At 27.7% G+C, this 19,882-nt stretch overlaps 1 protein-coding gene across 1 annotated transcript; it reads left to right on the top strand.

The window, feature by feature from the left end:
- Window positions 1–7,726: 7,726 nt before the first annotated feature.
- Window positions 7,727–9,126, top strand: LOC149059228 (baculoviral IAP repeat-containing protein 7-B-like). Its single transcript, XM_089216808.1, has 2 exons — window positions 7,727–8,031; window positions 8,829–9,126. Exons 1-2 carry the CDS (start codon window positions 7,727–7,729, stop codon window positions 9,124–9,126), a joined length of 603 nt encoding a protein of 200 aa, XP_089072934.1.
- Window positions 9,127–19,882: the final 10,756 nt, after the last annotated feature.

The following is a 19,882-nucleotide window of genomic DNA, read 5'->3' as shown; positions in this document are numbered from 1 at the left end:
TTAAATAATAAATATCAAACAAATATTATACTATTCATTGAGGTATATCTGTAAACAGAAAAAAAGTATTTAGTATTCTGGAAAAAATTTTCAGAAAAAGAGTTAGAAAGTATTTAAGTACAACTATTCAAATATTTTACAAATTCTTTACAATATAAATATTTTAACATTTTCTTTAGTGCATTTATAATGTACATATTGTAATATTTTTTTAAGGTATTCCAGGGACAAATGATAAGGTTTGGAAAAATATTTCTGATGCTGTGAATTTAAAATGCCAAAAAAATTTATCTGCAGCATCAGTTAGATTACGTGTAGCTTTAAATCGTGATGGTATTCAAAACAGATTAGGTTTGATTCCTTTGAAAAAAAAAATGAATAAATGTGAATTAAAAATCTGTGGTATGTTTATATATATTTATATATTTGTATTTGTTATAGTTATTTTTGTTTTCATTACTAGATGAAAATCCATTCATTTCAGACAGTGATGAATCTTTAAGTGGTCTCAGCAATAAATCCAAAGAAAAATGTTTCACCATTACTTTTTCAGTTGAGGACTGGAAAATTATTCAACCTCGTTCATTGGAGTACATGGAAAAGAATGTTTCCAGAACGTATGAACTTCTGACTCCACATGTTTAGACAAACATTGTACAAGACCATTATTTTTTGCATACCAGACTTACTTGTGCTTTATCATTTAAAAAAAATAGAACAAGTTCTTCTGGAAAATATTTTCTAACTGTTAATGGAAGAAGCAATGAGTGTGGATCCAATTTCATTGGTTTTATTGAAGAAATTTCTGCTCACACTAGGTACCTACTTATAATTGTTTAAAATCACCTACTTATATCTATGACCAATACATATATATATTATATATATTTTCATTTTATAATCTACAGAGCCATCATGAGATGTACATATAGTGGAGATTTTAATGTTATGCATACTAAAAAACGTCGTTTGGTAGGATTGGAAAAAAACGAGCTTTGGAACATATGATGGACCGGAAAGAAGCTCCATCTGTATACACAACTAATGAAGCTCGTAGAATGATGAAATCTGGTAACTAATGCTAAATATTCTTAATTACTGTTTAATTGAAATAACATGTTGATTAGAATATTATGCTGAATAGTATTTAATAGAAATCATTTAAAAGTAGATACCTATACAATACGGTAGGTATTGTGTATTTTTATATCATCCTGTTGTTCTTACAAACTTCGAATGAAATCATTTTGTCTTCATTATTAGAATGTGGTACCGTGTTTTAAATTCATTATTTCCATATTATTATACCATCTGTACATGGAAAAAAATCAATTTATGAAACAAATACAAAAAAAATGTCTGTTTAAATTTAAAACCAAAGTAATAAAATATAACATCAAAGAATGATTATTTTAGTTTGTTACGTTAGTAGGTAGTAAGTTTTTAATTTTTTTAGATTAAAAAACCTTTTTTATTTAAATGTAAATAATGAGTTATCTAAATTACATTATTGATGAAAACTTAATAATTGAATTAAACACCTGGTAATTTGATAAAATATTCTAATAAGGTAAGTAATAATTTCTATTTCTTGGAAATTAATTGGAATATTGGTTATTACTTATTACTTATTAGAACATAAATTATAAAAATATATATATATATAATATATTCAACAATATGACAACAAAATATAATTATAAAATAATAATACATAACAGAAATAGTATAATCAGATAATCCATATTTTATTCAAAATATTTGTTGAATTTTAATATAAATTGAATAACAATTAACTAATTAGTTTTTTTTCTAACGAGTTAGATTAGGATTTTATAATTATTTTCTTACTATTTTTGAACAATATTATTTTATTTACATTAATATTAGGTACCTCACTTCATGTACAATTATAATCATTGTTAATAATTTTAGGATACAAATTACAAATAAATACATTATTACTTTTTAGGTGATATTGTACCAGCACAAATGCCATCTGTAGGAGCCTTAAGACAAGCAAAAAGTAGAGCATTGTCACTGAAAAGACTTCATTCAGACCCTAAAATGCATTGTTTATGATGAAACTAGAAAATAGAGCTATAAGAGATATTGGATATGATAAGTTCTTTGTCCATTTTTGGTCAGATCTACAATTAAAGGTTGATACCGAGTTGCGGTCAGGATTAAAATAGGTAAAAAAAAAAATCCGAGTTGCGGTCGGAGTCTAAGCAGGTAAAAAATAAACAAAATCTAGTTGCGGTTGGGAAATATGATTAATATTAATAATTAGTTAAATATTATTAATTATTATGTTTTAAATATTGATATAGTTACATGTTATTGTGCTATGGTTAGATTCAAAATACGTGTTTAACAAATGTCAGTGAGTCAATAGAATACAAATTTATAGTTACACTTGCACATAAAAATACAAAATAGGTACATATTTATCGAATAAAAATAATAAAAGCAAACATATGAGTAAAAACTAGAAAAATATTGTATATCCTAAAAAATATCATGTCTAATAAAAAAAAAATAATAATAATACATTTATAATACATATTACAACGGATCAAATTTGTATGACACGCTTTTCACAAATGTTAGTGAGTCAATTTCTTTATTCAAATACTGTTTAATTTTATTTTTAATAAATGTCTTACTTATGTTATCGCTTTTTTTATTGCTTTCCAAATCTACTGTATTGATTTTTGCATATGTGTCAATTTGAATATCTTTGATACACTAAAAATTCAAATATGTTAGGATGTGGCGATCGGTTTTCAGTGTTGAATTTAGAATTGAACGCTTCACTTCCATTATTCGTTCTCCAAACATTATTATTTAAAGCTGCCCAGAGTGTGGTTGGAAAAGTAACATCACTGTCAATATCATTATCGACCAAATAGTCACTAAATTCAGTAACTCTTGGATCTATAGGTTGTTCGGTGATTAGGTAATTACAAAAAAACATTTCCCACTTCATCTGGAGGGAGAAAAGTCAATCCAAAAACGTAGTGCAACCATTTTCCAATTTCCGAGTTCTTATTTTTATCTTTAATAGAAGTAACATTTTTCCCTTTTCACTGTACATTTTTGAAATTTCCGACATTTTATATGCCCAATATGACGTCTTGCAATGAACTAAACGATATAATGTCCGACTGCAATTTGGATTTTGGATAAGAGCTTATCGGATAATCGATAATCGGTACCTTTTACCTTCAATATTATTACGACCGTAACTCGGACAGTACCTATTACCTTCAATATTATTAAGACCGCAATTCGTCTATTGCGACCGCAACTCGGTCAGTACCCAATTAAACATATATAAAGAATGTACCCTTAAGAATAAAACGCCTACTATCAGTTTTGATGCCACGGGAGGTATTTGTAGAAAACTGAAGAGACTTAATCATGATCTTAGTGGTCAAATGTTTTTGTATGAAGGAGTGATGAATATAAATTATCAAAATTTTACTGCTTTATCAATGCTATCCGAACAGCACGATAACGTTGTTATATCATTGTGGATGAAACGTTGGTTACGATGTAATGTTCCGGTGTACCCGTGATTATTTACCGCGTGAAATTTGACCTCCTCCGGTAATATTTCACTAGAGAATATTTACCTCCCGGCGAAAAATTCCGGGGGTAAAATATCACTAGTGAATATTTACCCACTGGTAAAATTTTGGGGGGTAAAATTTCACTAGATATATTTTTTTTATAATTTTATATGAGTATTTGTACAGCTGTTATAGGATTTTTACTTTTTTTATATTTTTCCAATTTCTTAATTACCCTAAATTGTGTGATTGGTAGTGTGTTAATAGTTCCGATTTCTGACTATAGGCAGCGTCGGACTTTGAGATTTAAACGCGTTTATGGAGATTTTGTAAATAAACGCTAATACAACCTCCTAAACCTAATACCACATTTTCATCGCGTAACGCTACTCTGACCTCCAATAATTAAAATATGTAAAAACAGTACTATAGTTTTCCACAAAAATAACTACATATGAAAATCGTGCATCAATTATTTTACCTTCATCACCCAAGACAGCCTTATAGATTCCGATTTTTAATAACCTATTCAATTGAAATATTGAAAATACAACAAAAGATCATTTTATTGGAAAAAAAATACCTACACATTGTATTACATTATTTAGTAACGTTTTGCAGAATAACAAGTAACCCTATGTTTATACGATGAGCGGAGTCCATAATGAGATCTTTTAATTTACACACTCCTGTAATATTATTTTAAAATTAAAAACAGACATTCGTTTATAATTAAGATGTTTATCATACACTGGATGCCACAAGTATGGTGTGTATTAGCAATATATTGAAATATGAGTTAGATATACATAATATGCATTGTGTCTTCAAATATCGGAGTCTGTAAGTTACTTTTATAATTTCCCATACAGTTTACACTTCAAAAATACGATTATGAATAATATCAGACATTTATAAGAGTTAATTTGTATATTGGAAGCCACAAGTATACATGATACGGTTTATACGATTAGCGGAGTCCACAATGAGCCCTTTTAATTTACACACTACTGTCATATTTTAAGAATAAATATTCGCTAATAATAAGGATGTTTATCATACACCGGAGGCCACAAGTATGGTGTGTATTAGCAATATATTGAAATATGAGTTAGATATACACAATAGCATTGAGTCTTCCAATATCGGAGTCTGTAAGTTACTTTTATAGTTTCCCATACAGTTTACACTTCGAAAAATAGGATAATGAATAATATCAGAAATTTATAAGAGTTAATTTGTGTATTGGAAGCCACAAGTATACATGAAAGGGTTTATACGATTGGTGGAGTCCATAATGAGCCCTTTTAATTTACACACTACTGTCATATTTTAAGAATAAATATTCGTTTATAATTAAGATGTTTATCATACACTGGAGGCCACAAGTATGGTGTGAATTAGCAATATATTGAAATATGAGTTAGATATACACAATAGCATTGAGTCTTCCAATATCGGAGTCTGTAAGTTACTTTTATAGTTTCCCATACAGTTTACACTTCGAAAAATAGGATAATGAATAATATCAGAAATTTATAAGAGTTAATTTGTGTATTGGAAGCCACAAGTATACATGATAGGGTTTATACGATGAGCGGAGTCCATAATGAGCTCTTTTATTTTACACACTCCTGTAATATTATTTTAAAATTAAAACCAGACATTCGTTTATAATTAAGATGTTTATCATACACTGGATGCCACAAGTATGGTGTGTATTAGCAATATATTGAAATATGAGTTAGATATACACAATACGCATTGTGTCTTCCAATATCGGAGTCTGTAAGTTACTTTTATAGTTTCCCATACAGTTTACACTTCGAAAAATAGGGTAATGAATAATATCAGAAATTTATAAGAGTTAATTTGTGTATTGGAAGCCACAAGTATACATGATAGGGTTTATACGATGAGCGGAGTCCATAATGAGCTCTTTTGTTTTACACACTCCTGTAATATTATTTTAAAATTAAAACCAGACATTCGTTTATAATTAAGATTTTTATCATACACTGGATTCCACAAGTATGGTGTGTATTAGCAATATATTGAAATATGAGTTAGATATACACAATACGCATTGTGTCTTCCAATATCAGAGTCTGTAAGTTACTTTTATAGTTTCCCATACAGTTTTCACTTCAAAAAATACGATAACGAATAATATCAGAAATTTATAAGAGTTGATTTGTGTATTGGAAGCCACAAGTATACAATATACATGATAGGGTTTATACGATGGACGGAGTCCATAATGAGCTCTTTTATTTTACACACTCCTGTAATATTATTTTAAAATTAAAAACAGACATTCGTTTATAATTAAGATGTTTATCATACACTGGATGCCACAAGTATGGTGTGTATTAGCAATATATTGAAATATGAGTTAGATATACCTACACAATACGCATTGTGTCTTAGAATATCGGAGTCTGTAAGTTACTTTTATAGTTTCCCATACAGTCAACACTTCGAAAAATACGATAACGAATAATATCAGAAATTTATAAGAGTTGATTTGTGTATTGGAAGCCACAAGTATACAATATACATGATAGGGTTTATACGATGAGCGGAGTCCATAATGAGCTCTTTTATTTTACACACTCCTGTAATATTATTTTAAAATTAAAAACAGACATTCGTTTATAATTAAGATGTTTATCATACACTGGATGCCACAAGTATGGTGTGTATTAGCAATATATTGAAATATGAGTTAGATATACACAATACGCATTGTGTCTTCAAATATCGGAGTCTGTAAGTTACTTTTATAATTTCCCATACAGTTTACACTTCAAAAATACGATTATGAATAATATCAGACATTTATAAGAGTTAATTTGTGTATTGGAAGCCACAAGTATACATGATAGGGTTTATACGATTAGCGGAGTCCATAATGAGCCCTTTTAATTTACACGCTACTGTCATATTTTAAGAATAAATATTCGTTTATAGTAAGGATGTTTATCATACACTGGAGGCCACAAGTATGGTGTGTATTAGCAATATATTGAAATATGAGTTAGATATACACAATACGCATTGTGTCTTCGAATATCGGAGTCTGTAACTTACTTTTATAGTTTCCCAAACAGTCTACAATTCGAAAAATACGATAACGAATAATATCAGAAATGTATAAGAGTTAATTTGTGTATTGGAAGCCACAAGTATATATGATAGGGTTTATACGATTAGCGGAGTCCATAATGAGCACTTTTAATTTACACACTACTGTCATATTTTAAGAATAAATATTCGTTTATAATAAGGATTTTTATTATACACTGGAGTCCACAAGTATGGTGTGTATTAGCAATATATTGAAATATGAGTTAGATATACACAATACGCATTGTGTCTTCGAATATCGGAGTCTGTAAGTTACTTTTATAGTTTCCCATACAGTCTACACTTCAAAAAATACGATAACGAATAATATCAGAAATTTATAAGAGTTGATTTGTGTATTGGAAGCCACAAGTATACAATATACATGATAGGGTTTATACGATGAGCGGAGTCCATAATGAGCTCTTTTATTTTACACACTCCTGTAATATTATTTTAAAATTAAAAACAGACATTCGTTTATAATTAAGATGTTTATCATACACTGGATGCCACAAGTATGGTGTGTATTAGCAATATATTGAAATATGAGTTAGATATACACAATAGCATTGAGTCTTCCAATATTGGAGTCTGTTAGTTACTTTTATAGTTTCCCATACAGTTTACACTTCGAAAAATACGATAACAGTAGTATATATTTGTATGTTCACAGGAAAATTCCCCCTTGGAGCACACTGATTTACCGCGTAACACAATACGGTGATTACACAAGATTGTCAACCTATTTGCCCCTTACACAAAAATATTTACCGTATCAACTATTTTTTCCGTTTTTTTTAATTTTTTCAATCAAATATCGCTAATTTTTATAAAAATTACAGGGAGATTGTTTTTATGTTTTTAATCATGTTGGTTACACTGTTCTAGTTTTTAAAAATTTATATATTAATTTCTACTATTTAGTTGCAAGTTAATAAATTTACATTTAGTTACTGCTGATCCGTCGTGTATTCGAGTTGTGTTTTTTCAAGTTATTATTTAAATTAATTAAAGAAATGAATTTACCAAAACTTTCAAGCGATTTTCAATCATTAGTTCATCGTATACGAAATAATTCAGTTCCAACCCATCCAGGATATACTTCAATTTATTCAAGATTAAGATCTTTCGAACATTTTCCTTTAAATTGTTTTCAAAATAAATATGCTCTAGCTGAATGTGGGTTAAAATATACAGGAGTAGAAGATATCGTCGAATGCTTTTGCTGTGGACTTATTCTTCATAATTGGAAACGAGAAGATGACGTTTGGATTGAACATTGCAGATATAATCCAAAGTGTATATATGTATTATTAATGAAGGGAAATCAGTTTGTTCAAAAAGTGTTAAGTAAATATTGTAACAATGAATATATTTGTAATTGTGAAACTAGGTCCTACGATACCGTTTGCTAAATCATGTTCTTTCATTATATGTTGTAATAAATAAAAAAAATATTATAAACAACTTATATGTGTTAGTTTTTAATCTAATATCTCGTGGACGTATAGTTCAGTGGATTAGTGCGTTAAGTTTAATTTAAAATAATGTCATGTTTTCAGGTAAGTAAGTATAGGTATAAATATCCCACCCTCTTTACTATGCACTAATCTACTGAACTGTACGTTCACATTTTTTTTTTTTTTTTTTTTTTCTTCATTTATGAAAGATTTAGAATATAATATGTTAACAGAGGAAAAAAACCTCAGTTCAAAGTATATGTTCCATCAGTTACATTATACCAGATTTTCTACATTGGTAGGTATCTGAAACATTATTATAAATATTATTCATCATGGTTCTACCTATAATCGTATCCAAATCAACTTTCGACATTCGTCCTTATAGTAAGAAGAGTGTTACGGTTGGACTATTAATTAATAAACAAATTTCGATTATTGTGTTATTAGAATGTAAATTATCAAAGAAGATAATTACTTTAAACTTAGAACAATGGTTTACACTCATGTCTGAATCTAATTACATTTCAATTACTAATAATTTACACACCAGATGTAAACGAACAAAAATATCTGATAACTTTACATATTCAACTAATGTTAAGCAGAGTTCAATTACTTTACATATCAATGATGATTATATCACTTTATCACATATAGATTTATGTAGACTTAAACAGCTTCAACATTGTGTAGATCTCTACATTGTAGAAAAACAGAAACGTCTACCAAGTTACCAAGCTACATTTAACACAGCTTACGATCTAATAAAAAACGATGTCCGTGGTCTACCTATCAGTTGCCAGAGAAATGAATTCACAAACCAGTATATACAAAACTATGATTTTAGTTATTACACTCATCTGCAAAACGATGACACATCATTCCTATATGAAATATTACAATACCATTTTAATACAATGTCAGACTTAATACTTCAGGATTTAATAGTATAAAATAAACAAATATTTATATAATATATTGTATTGTTTATTCAATAAAAAACTCATTTTTAAAATAAACATATAATAATTAGCCTATTATTTTACTTTTGATTGTACGACGTCCTGGGTCTTGTAGCATCGTGTCAAATATTGACTGCATGGTCTGATTCAAGCTTACATTCAATGTCTGGTCTTTTGACTTTTCGCTTGTATACAACTTAACACCAGCTTCACTAAACTTCCACCTATAATTATATTTATTTTTTTTTTTAAATCATGAAATGAAGTGATAATAAAAATACCTATTGAAAAAGATTAACAATAGTTTAAAAAAAGTAAATTAATTATAAATTATTTACCTATCCTTAACCGGAACATTTTCAATATTTGAACATTTATAATGTGTTATCACCCAGTAATCTTTTGGCTTCTCCTCAAATGTAGTTTTTATCGTAATTAAACCGTCACCTTGTCGAAAAGTTAGCGAATTGAAAACTTCCTCATCATATTCTTCTGATCTTAAACGATCACCAACATTGTCTCTGTATGATTCATTCTATAAATGAAAAATATAATTTATATATATATATATATATTTTATTTATAATAAAAAATAATTTAACTAACCATTTTCATCTGCTTCTTATTTGTAGATTTTTTTTCATTCGTCTTCTCAACACCACGTTTTAAAGTAGTTTTTGTTTTAGATGTTGATGCTAACGGTTTAGCTTTAGAGTCAACGGATTCACTGAAATGTTCATTCTATGGATCATAAAAATAATATTTTTTTTTTATTTAAAAAATGTACAAGTGGTTTTATAACCGATATCTAAAAGAAACATATTTTATTTTTTATGTTTCTTAATAATTATAACCATAACGTTGAGTAGTGTTACGACTGACCTCCAATTTGTTATTTGGTTTTTAAAAAAACTTTACTTACCTCTGATTTTGAAGAAATAATTGATGTTCTATAAGACATTTTTTGAGCTGCGTTGTAGACTGTGTTGAGGACTGAATTGAAATCTTGAGACTGATGAACGTTAATGGTTTTACACTGGCTTTTTATACACAGATATTAGCCACTACCACAATAATTTTATATGTAAAATGCTAATGTTAATAGCAATGACTTGAAAAACCTTTCTACAAACTTGTTTTACATGAACACAAGTGGCATTATATGAATTATTAAAGAAACAGGATCTAAAATAATCACCCGCCTTGAAAATCAGATTTGATATAACAACGTTAATGACATTAAAAGACTTTTCAACAAACATTTTTAATAATATGAACAATAATAATAGCATAATATATATATATATATATATTATATATATATAATATTAACATTTATTAGAATCAAAAAAATAATTAGTATGAACCGGATTTCAGATATAAAAACGTTAAAGGTTAATAGCAATGACCTGAAAAAACATTTCCAAAAAAAAAAAAAAATGATTATATATGAACATGACATTATATGAACTGGTTAAAATATCAAATATAATTTAAAATAAATTAGAATGTATATATTCAAATAGACTTCTCATATAATAATGTAATAAGAATTTGCATGAAAGACTACAAACATGTTCTTACATGGACAAAAGAGAATGGTATTAAGTAATATAATGTACAATCACCTCAGGATTATGAGAGGTACCTAATACTCAACGTTCAAAGAGAGGGTTAAACTTTAGTATAAAACACCGAATTTTTAAACATAAAATCATCAGTTCACCAGCAGCACTAACAGACCAAGAAGCTATCAGAACAGCAACCATCCTCGACTCTCCAGCAAAACAGTTGCCGACCATCAAAAACGTAAAAACATCTTCAACAGCAATAGCAACCGTCAGCCAGACTCAGAAAACAGTCAACAGTCAGGCTTAGAATACTTCAACACTAACTATGTAAGTACCTATTTTATTATTTTATTAAAACTTTTAATCTTTACTCCTATTTTTTTTTAAAAAAAACTAGAAACTGAATAACAATGATTTAAACACATCATCATTATAATAATATAGTTTTATGATAATATTATCTACGTTTATATGATAAAATGTTAACATCATATTTATAAGATAGTAATCACTAGATAGTAATTACATTTTATTACACATCATCAATCTACTATTAATGAACATAACCTTGAAATATATACCGTCTCTATTACCAGGTTAGGTTATTATTATTATCTATTGTTCTGTGGTTCCATGCAATATACGTAATATTTATGTCTACATAATTCTATCATATAAATAAAATTATTATTACCGTCGTCTAGAAGGAAACTCCGTCAAGTCTAATACGAGAGACTGAGAGAGAGAGAGAGAGTTCAAGAAAATGACAAATTATTAAGGGGCCTCGACACTAACATTTATTAAGGGACATTTTATAGGCAATTTCTATAATTGTATTGCGGATGTGTTAGTAATTGTATACTCGTAAATGGACATTAGTGTTAGTAAGTAAATTTAGATGGTTCCGCGACCACCGTACGACGTGACGGCACGACCGCGAAAACAAGATAAGATAATAAAATATTACATTGTAATAATATATTACCGATTCTAAATAATGGGAATTGTCTAGCATTATTATTTATTATACATTACCTACAGACTGTACCGTAATAATATTATAATAGCTTGATACCTAGTTTTGGTGTGAACTGGGTTGGATAATCATTATATGACTTGACAGTTGACACTCAAAACGATATTAACATTTACATATTTTTAACTAATATTATAACAGTTTAATAAATGTATTATTTTATTATATTTGTAATTGAAAATTGAAAACACCAACTATCTCTACATAACAGTTATATTGTTATATTTTTCATACAAGAAAACTTGTTCAATTGTAATTATAACATTTTTGATTGGTTTCATCTTTGAAAATAATAATTCTAACAGTATATTAAAAGCCTAATATTATACATTTTCAAGCTTTTTGATTTAAAGAATACAATTTTTATATTTAATAATATTATATATATTAGATTCTGAACGGAGTGAAGAATGTATTGATTTTACCATGATGTGTGTTTTTTTTTTTTTTTTGTGTCTGTCGACACGATTTGGGGCAGTAAAAATTCTTCGATTGCCTTATGTAGCAACTTTTCTGAAAGGAAAGTGACTCTAGTTGGTACTTTGGGGGGGTCAAAAGTTTCAATATTTTTTTAATGCGTCGGGAAAAACCCTTCAAAATTAAGGCAAAAACGGTACATTTTACGCAAAACTAGTTTTCGACAAAATCGAATTTTTTTTTGTTATAACTCAAAAACTAATCGATTTAAATACTTGAAATTTTCACCAAATGTTAAGATTAGCGTTCTCTATACACCGTTAAATTTTCAAAGTATTTTGACTTTTATTGAACTAATTATAGACAATTGAAATTTTCAATTTTTTTAAGTATTTTTTTTTAAAATAACGATTAAATTTTTTTGGCCGGCCAGAAAATCTTGAAAATTTAATACAAGGTTTCTTATAAGTTGTTCCTTACCTGATAAAAAAAATCCAAAATCGTAAGTCACAATTTTTTTTTAAAGTGCTCAAAGTTCCAATTTATACGAAATATGTAAAAATTACGAAAATTTGCAAATAATTTTGTGGTTGAAAAATCGTAAATTTTTTTTCTTTTATAACTAAGTTTTGAAAATTTGGTACAAGGTTTTTCATTAGTTTTTCTTCAATTATCTGTAAAAAAAACTACCGGATTCAGACAAAAAAAATTTATGAGTGTTTGAAATTTAAATTTTTACAAAAACACGTTAAACAACGGTTTAGCCTCAAACGATTTTTGCTATTTGTTTTTTTTTCCAAAAAGTATAAGTTGTAGAAACTTGAAAATTTTATCAGTTGTTTATATTGGCATTTTCTTTATATCATTTTATTTTCAAAAGATTTCACTAATTTTTAATCAATTTATAGGCATTTGAAATATTCGATTTTTTTTATAAATGTTGATAAAAAAAATTTAGCTCGGACAAAATACTTGAAAATTTAATAGAAGGGTCCACATAAGTTGTTCTAACTCCCATTCAAAAATTATAAAAATACATAGGTACAAATTTTTTTTATAAGCGTTTATAAGTGCGAATATTGACAAAATTCGTCAAAATCATGTATATTTGCTATGTATGTTGTAGGTAAAAATTAATAAAAATTTTTGTATTAGAAGCTAACAATTGAAATTTTAATACAAGGTTGTCCATAAGTTCGGCTTACCATAATTGTAAAAAATACGAGGGTAATTAAAAAAACAGCAATATTGACATAAAATTACATGTAAAACATAATATAATATATAATATTCTAAACTGACAAATCATATCGGTTTTTGGAATTTGCTCTCTAACTCAAAAACCAAATAACGTAAACACATGAAATTTTCACCAAATGTTTATATTGACGTTTTCTATGAATGATTAAGTTTTCAAAGTATTTTGACTTATTTATAGATTAAATTGTCAAAATTTTCGATTTTTCTAAATTTTTCGTTTCAAAATAAAATATACTTATTACAATTAATAACAATGTATTATATTCTAGACTAACATATCATCTCCGTTCAGAATCGTTTTTCGTATACAATGATACCTATCATTGAATTCAAATTTAACAAATCCATTGTACCCCAACTGTACAGCAGAGCGAGGCTCATCCGGTTTTTTTTTTTTTATTTAATTATGAACGGAGATGATTTGTCAGTCTAGGATATATTCTATTTAAATATTGTCATATATTCTATTTTGAATCAAATTCAAACAGTTAAGTAAAAGTTGTTTTTGGTTATCAGGAGCCTATAATCAAACTTTTGGAAAAGTTTTAAAACTTTCCGATTTAATTCCTCAAAAAATAATTAAATGACTGGACTAAATATAAAATTTTTTATTAGAATGGTGATATAGCAACTTACGTGGTTTTAGTAAATGCCTTTACATTCCCTTTATTTTTTTTTCTGTGGGATAACGGCTTTCTATGCTTGGGTATGTACTTGCTATTCATTTTAACTTATAAAGACAAAACTTCACTAAACAGTAGAATAATGTTGGTTACGTCAGACGATTGTCTAATGACTGAAACTTCTAAATCATTGATAATAATATAAACGATAGGTTTATTGAATTATATTTTGTTATCCTGAGCGTAGCCCTCAGTTCACAGTAAATATACGAAGTACGAAGTACAACAAATTACAAAATATCTAATAATAATATCCTTATCTACATTTCGCTTGTGCCGCGTCGGGTGACGATGACGAGATGGTTGAGAATGCTACGCGGGGAAATTTTACGCACCCGCAGGCACATGTCAAAGAAATTGTTCGAAACAAATGAATAGTGAAAATTTCACACTGAATACACGATTCTACTTTTAACAGTACGCTCCCATAAATACTCCGATTTAAGTTTTGAAAAAACTTATAAATTATTAATAACATTTCCAAGGCATCGCTCGTGATACAATTTAAAAAATATTTTTAATTATTTAATTATTTTTATTTGAAAAGTTGCAATTTTTCAAAATTTGAAATCATTTAAAAAATATTATTGAAAATAAAAATTCAAAATGTATTCCGACCGATGCATCAACCAAGTACTGAAAAATCTAAATCCGTTTTCAAAACTTATGTCGAAGGACGCATTCTGGAGTATGGTTAAATTTAGAATGTGCTATTTTCTATCAAAAACGGGCTGGTGTAGAGGCCCCTTAATTTGAAATCTCAACAAAAACACTACGTCAACTCCGTGTAAAAAAACGCTAAGTAAAAAAAAAAATATATATAAATGCAATAAAATGTGTGATATAAGGTGGAATCTAAGTAAATAGTTTAATGAATAAAATGTATGTATAAATAATTAATTCAAATTTAATAAAAATTGGTTATTTATATTAATTTATAATATGAATTATTTTAACTCAAATTGATCCAATTTTGGTTTACTTAGCCGGAAACAATTTATTTATTGTAATGGTGCTTTCATTATTTATTACATAAACTATTAGTACTTGGCTATACATTTTTTAGACTGAATCTTCCGGCCAAGTAAACCAAAATTGGATCAATTTGAGTTAAAATAATTCATATTATAAATTAATATAAATAACCAATTTTTATTAAATTTGAATTAATTATTTATACATACATTTTATTCATTAAACTATTTACTTAGATTCCACCTTATATCACACATTTTATTGCATTTATATATATTTTTTTTTTTACTTAGCGTTTTTTTACACGGAGTTGACGTAGTGTTTTTGTTGAGATATCATTAGTTTTTATTAGGGTCAAGATATTTTTTATTTTTTTTTCCATTATTATGATGTAATGTCTTATTTATAATTTTTTTAAGATGTTTAAACATATCGTTCTGTACAAAAGTACATTTTGTTTCCTATACTTCAGCACCCATTTTAATACTCTATCTGCAGTACACCTACCTTGAACCAGAGGCATTTTTAATTTACCAATTGATCTATTGGTACATTTTTCAATATTTAATAAAATGGAAATAACTGTTTGGATTTTGGATTCTTTCTTTTTAGTGGTACTTCATGTACCGTGTTAATACTGCACTGTTTAATAGTAGTACTATTATAACTTTCAACTACGATTTTAGATTGAGTAGACTCCTGATATTTTTTTTCCTCATATCTCGCGCCTTTTGGAGTTAAGTTACCATTTTTAATGTAGACACAATTCGACACAAATATGAAGACAGTCACAATAAAGTATTATAAATTATAATAAAGACTATTATAATAATAATAATTATTATAACGACTATATATTATTTAACAATAAAATGCTCAATGGAAAATGATAGATAGTCGATACGGTTAGGTTTGGTGATACCACGTGCATTGAATAATAATATTATGGACACGAGACAATAACGCCGACAACAAGCTCGTACGCAGGACGCGAGACGAAAGAACGAAATTTCAAATTACGAAAACAGAATGCACCGATACCGATAACTGATAAGCGATTGTGGACCATGTTCGCGTGTTAGTATGTTGTATGTGTCTAGCAGTGGGGGGAAGCAATAGTAGTGGGAGACACACGCCGCCGTCGCAAGAATCCTCTCACTCGTCCCGTCAACATGACGCGTTTAATACGGCAGCCGGCGGCGAAAGTAATATAAAATGATCACTTAAATATCCACAGTTTTTTGATCATAACTAAAATACTATTCAACCGATTCTATTTAAAATTATAAAAGCACGTAGCCTATGATTTTCTCGATCGATTGATATCTCATTCTAACTATTTGGTTCATTTATTAGACCTACAGCCTTTAATAAAGAATACCAAAATATTAACACGTATTAAATGGGAATGTTTAGGTTTCTGTATATATACACGGTCGAGTGCTTCGCCTTTTTTTTTTACTTAGCTCGCGACACTACCGTGTCGCTGGATAAATCCATCTATTATTAACAGCCAATAGGGGATAAGAATAAAATTCCAGTGACGCTCCTCGTGGAGCAATTAATTTAATTATTTTATGTTATCGATATAATATTTCTTATCGATGCATTGTTAAATGAAAACAATAGTGTGAGTAAATGATTTTATATCATTTTTTAAAATTCCATTGAAGACATAACGCGTGAGACGCGTGATTCGTTTTTCAAGAGTAAAAATATCGTATATATATAATAGGTACCGCAAGATACCGGTTTTGTGTTTTTCCGTCTTTATCATACACCAATACACCATCAAGTCATAATGTATAAATAGGGAATTTTAATTTAGCGACTACGCGACTATAACACTATTATTATAGATTTAGACTATAGTTGTGCAGTTGTGCTACACTACACTTCATGAAACATTTTACTGTTTAGAGATTTGCTATTCTGCCGTCAGACGTTGACTGTGCGCGTTACTAATCCTTAATCTATATATGCACGTTACTTTATACAATTTATATTTTATACCATGACAAAACGTTAGTGTTGTTAAATTTAATTAAGTTGTCAAGCTGTCCAGTTCGGCAGTACTCCAGTCTCAAGCACTGTTAAAATATAACCACTTCAAAAGTAAGTATAAAAGTTTTATTATTTTTAATTTGATTAATCAGTGTGCTGATTTTATTGCGATTTACTACCTAGTTTAAAAAGCATGCAATATGCAACATAATAATTGTTTACAATCGTGAATCGTGATTTAGTGGTTATTAACCATTGTACAGTTTTATAAGGGAAGTTATGAAAAAAAATTGTCAATATTGACATTGGTAAATTAAAAACTATTAGGTACCTAACCATGAAATTATAAAATGAAGGATATTATTTTAACTCTTAAGTCTTAATATTAAAGTATATTATTTTTTATTATCTTAATCGATAGTAAATATTATTACGTATTAGTCTTATTACTCACTAATAGGTTATACGTGTAAGATATTGTAAATCATATAGTGGCGGGGTTTAATAATTAGTTTACGTCAGTTTCCAGTGTTAACTATCCATACTCCTTAATAATATAATAAGAAATAATATTATTTATACTATTTTAATTATAATATAAAAAAAGGTGGGCAAGAAGATACCTACACTATGTGTTGTGTGGGATACTATTTATTACTATCTTACTATTAGCATTGATTATATATACTAGTATATATTATAATCAATGCTATTAGTAATACAGTAGGTTGAATTAATTTTTGTGAAAAACATTGCATTTGAAAATATGTATTGTTGTGTATCTAAAACATAATAATATACTTCAAAAGTTGAGTTTCAATTGTTTCAAGTACCCACAAATAATGTTTTTTTAAATTACAAAGTAACCAAAATTGTTTTTATTCGTTTAAATACTTAATTCCGTTCGAATTTGAACATAAAATATCCATAAAAAAAACTGTTCTTATAGTAAATATTTTTTGTTCTTGAAATCTTGATAGATATAATCTTTTAGTCATACAACAAAATGTAATTATATTAATATATTTTACACCTATCTGTTGTATGTGGCATGTGCCAACTAATAATAATAGAAAAATATTACTTATGTTTAAATTGCGTAATATTAGGCCAACACAGCAAATGAGCTGAGGCAGCACTTTGTAAAATAATATTTAAGGAGGTAAGCACCATAGGAGATGGACAGTGCGGGTTTCGAGTGAGAGACGGCTTATGTTTGTTAACAATTCATAGAGACCCGTATTTTTTTTGTGTTTGTTTTATGTTAATAAAGTTATTCAAAATAGTTTTAATTTCATCGATTATTTTGTGTACCATCGAGAGATAGGTATACTACATATCTAATAGTTTATTATAATTTATAACCTACTGGTATTAACTACTCATCAATTACTTTATTTATTTATATTTTTTAAGGAAAATGGGAATAAAAAAATCAAACCCTGTTGGTCAATTGTTTTTCAAATACGACCGTGAAAAAAATATATCTACCTGTAAAGTAGAAGGTTGCCACAGGTCAGTTTTGAAAGGAAATCACAGTAATAACCTTGAGACACATATCCGAAGTTATCACCCTCGTGAATACACAATATTGAATGAATCAAACAATAAACCTAACGTAGTGAAACAAATTGATGATTCTCAACCAAATACGTAGGGAATATTTTCTTTAAAGGTAAACGTTTTAATTAAAATTTGGTAATATTGATGCAACTGAAATCAAACTTAGGGTTTGAAGTAAATTTAAATTGAATTGATTGTTATGAGATTTACTCTATAGTTAATTTCCTCTATAGCCTAATAATTAATATACATAGTATGGTAGTATAATATAGTAGGTTCCTACCTAATACATAGTTAAATTATCATTGCAATAATAAAATATTAATGTCTTATGTGTACCTACTATGATATTTAGAAACGAGGTCCATTAGATGGCATGATTGAAATTTCTAAGAAAAAACTTTTTGTGAATATTGACAAGCCAGCTATTAAACGCATGTACTGAACTTGTAACTGTAAATGGTCGACCATTGTCAATATTCCACGACTCTGGTTGGAAAAAAATTTTGGATCCCCTGACTTCAGCTAGGTATTGGTGAAGGTTTGTAATTATACAAAAACTTAAATAATAAATCTAACTGTTTTATACATTTATAAGTTTACCTTATTATTTTTTTAACTTTTCATTAGGCTTTACCATAAATTCGCACAATATTAAAAAGCAAATATTTTCTACTTCAATTACAATAATGAACCAGATTAAAGATGATGTTAAAAGCAAACTTATAAGTTTGAAAATTGACTGTGTCAAACGACACAGTCGGTCGATTATGGGTGTTAATATACAGTATATCAAAAACAATAAAGTTTGTTTGGCGACATTGGCTATGAAAGAAATACATGTTCAACACACCTCAGCAAATTTAAAAACTCTGGAATATTTTAAACTTTTACCGTTATTTTACACTTAAATTAGTCGCACGTATAATTCGTGTTTTTTCTTACATGTACATTATTTTCTAGCTCCTTGATGTATAACAAAAGTTTAGTATCAGGAAAAAACAAATTTACTCAATAACGTGCGACAATGCTGCAAACATGGTTAAACTTATAAAATTAATAATAAATGATGAGGATAAAGATGAAATTACTATAAATGGTGTTTTTTGTAAATATATATATTCATAATAATATAATATATCAATATATATAGAACCTATGTAACTACGTAATATATTTATGGTTATATTTAATTTTATATTTATCAAATCCAACAATGTTTTAGTGTTTTTAGTGTA

Source organism: Diuraphis noxia, unplaced genomic scaffold (genome assembly GCF_037042655.1).
Source record: "Diuraphis noxia isolate RWA-SAM2 unplaced genomic scaffold, SU_Dnox_SAM2 contig0001, whole genome shotgun sequence".
Classification (NCBI taxonomy): Eukaryota; Metazoa; Arthropoda; class Insecta; order Hemiptera; family Aphididae; genus Diuraphis; species Diuraphis noxia.
The sequence above is the reverse complement of the archived record's forward strand: the minus strand, read 5'-3'. Positions and strand labels throughout refer to the sequence as shown.

What these genes read in the sequence shown, in the direction of transcription:
- LOC149059228 (XM_089216808.1), top strand. Translation starts at nt 7,727, where the DNA reads ATGAATTTACCAAAACTTTCAAGCGATTTTCAATCATTAGTTCATCGT. An exon ending in ATATATGTATTATTAATGAA is followed by an intron (nt 8,032 to 8,828) that starts GGGAAATCAGTT and finishes TTTATCACATAT; the next exon opens with AGATTTATGTAGACTTAAAC.